Source organism: Octodon degus, unplaced genomic scaffold (genome assembly GCF_000260255.1).
Source record: "Octodon degus isolate 3935 unplaced genomic scaffold, OctDeg1.0 scaffold00084, whole genome shotgun sequence".
Lineage (NCBI taxonomy): Eukaryota > Metazoa > Chordata > Mammalia > Rodentia > Octodontidae > Octodon > Octodon degus.
The window spans coordinates 9,768,607-9,770,363 of record NW_004524660.1 but is presented as its reverse complement, the minus strand read 5'-3'; the positions used below and the strand labels follow the sequence as shown (position 1 = coordinate 9,770,363).

The following is a 1,757-nucleotide window of genomic DNA, read 5'->3' as shown; positions in this document are numbered from 1 at the left end:
ACAACAAAGAGCACAGCTTCCACCGTTGTTATCAGTGTTAAATTTTAAAATGAATGTTTCCACTAAAAAGTTACAAAGAAAAAAGAAAATCCCTCAAAATAAAATAATTCTAAGTTTATAAAAATTGTTGAATTTAATGTTCTAATTTCTTCTTAGGCAGACAGAGCCTTCTCACATGTCTGATCTAATAGGACAGGAGCTGCACTGAGTGGGACATCGCAGGCCTAGAGCAGGTATTGTGCATCGTTGGGGGTTCCTTCAATGCTATACATCTGTGGCCCTTCCATTTTCAATGGGAACAAGTGATATTTGCATTCCATACATGAATTATGAAGAAAAAGAGAGGCTGATTCATATAAAAATGTTCAAGTGTTTCAAGGAATCATACTGTGCATTTATTAATTTTTTGCCTATGATTATGACTTGAGTGAAGAAATCTTAATTTATCCTGTGAGTGACTTTAGCAAGTTCAGCTGTTTCTTCACATTCAGGCAAATTCTTTTAAATCACAAAACATTTGTACAGCTACTGCAATATATGGTTTCAAGCTAATACTTTGGGAACAGTTTTATTTCAACATTATAAAATGCACATTCATTAATTATGTTGGCGTTAAGGGAAATAAAGTGAGTTTTCAGGAAAATTCTCACTATTTGAAGAAATGAAAAATACTTACCTGGCAGGGGAGAGACCATGGTCATGAAGACATGAAAATCTGTTTTAGTGGCTAATTCTGTGATGTGCATGCAACTTACTTTCTTTCTTTCTTTCTTTCTTTCTTTCTTTCTTTCTTTCTTTCTTTCTTTCTTTCTTCCTTCCTTCCTTCCTTCCTTCCTTCCTTTCTTCCTTTCTTTTTCTTCTTCTCTTTCTCTCACTTATTTCTTTCTTTCCCTTCCTTCCTTCCTTCCCTCCTTCCTTCCTTCCTTCCTTCCTTCCTTCCTTCCCGCCTTCCTTCCTCTCTTTCTTTCTTCCTTCCTGGTCATGGCTATGTTTTGAAGGCATGGTCTCTAAGCCATGCATAAATATTGTTAAAATGGGATTCTTGTGCTCCAATAAATCTGAGTATTTTCTGTTCATTCAGCAGATTTTCCTTTTCTTAAAAAGTAGAGTTCATTTTAAATGTACTTTATAGCCAGAATGTAGAAAGAAAGAATAACCTTCCTTAAATCATTTGAACAGGCAAAGGATCTGATTTAGCTGTGCTCAGCGCTGGCCTGCTGGGAAGCGCGGCCCGGCTTTGTCAGACCTGAGCACCAAGTTAAGCTTCTGCAAGTCGGATTCTAGAGGAGAGAAGTGCGGGTGTGCTTCTGTGAAAACGAAGCTGCGTCCGGGTTCAGGGTCTGCCTCACATGCAGCGCACTCGGCAGAGGGAAGGCGCGGCGCGGGAATGCAGAGCAGCGGCTGCTGCCCACTCTGCTGCTCCGCCCAGGCCGCTGCGGCAGCAGGTTCGCGGCACTTCGCACCTTCCCTTGGAGGAGCGGCGGCGGCTCTCAGCGTGGCCTGAGCTTTCCTGCGGCTGGGACCAGGCCGTAGGCCATCTTGCTCAACTTGTAAGAGCAAAGGGAAAATGGTTATTTCTCCTTCAGAAAGCTACTGAGATGTTACATGCAACCAGCGTGTTTGGTAACAACAGAGTGAGGTACTTGACCATTTCAATAAGTTGATCAAAACCAAAGGGCTCCATTGTTGGGAAGTGCCCAAGCTTAACAGCAGGGAGTGGATGGGATTGATGTAGAGGAAAGAAACTGCCCCTCGGC

General features: G+C 42.1%; 1 protein-coding gene across 1 annotated transcript in view; it reads right to left on the bottom strand.

The window, feature by feature from the left end:
- The window catches only part of LOC111818244 (collagen alpha-1(IV) chain-like), a 46,939-nt gene extending 46,244 nt beyond the window's left edge, over nt 1-695 (bottom strand). The window contains exon 1 of the mRNA XM_023721701.1: nt 677-695. Coding sequence (XP_023577469.1) covers nt 677-695 — 19 coding nt within the window. The remainder of the gene's footprint in view (nt 1-676) is intronic.
- Nucleotides 696-1,757: the final 1,062 nt, after the last annotated feature.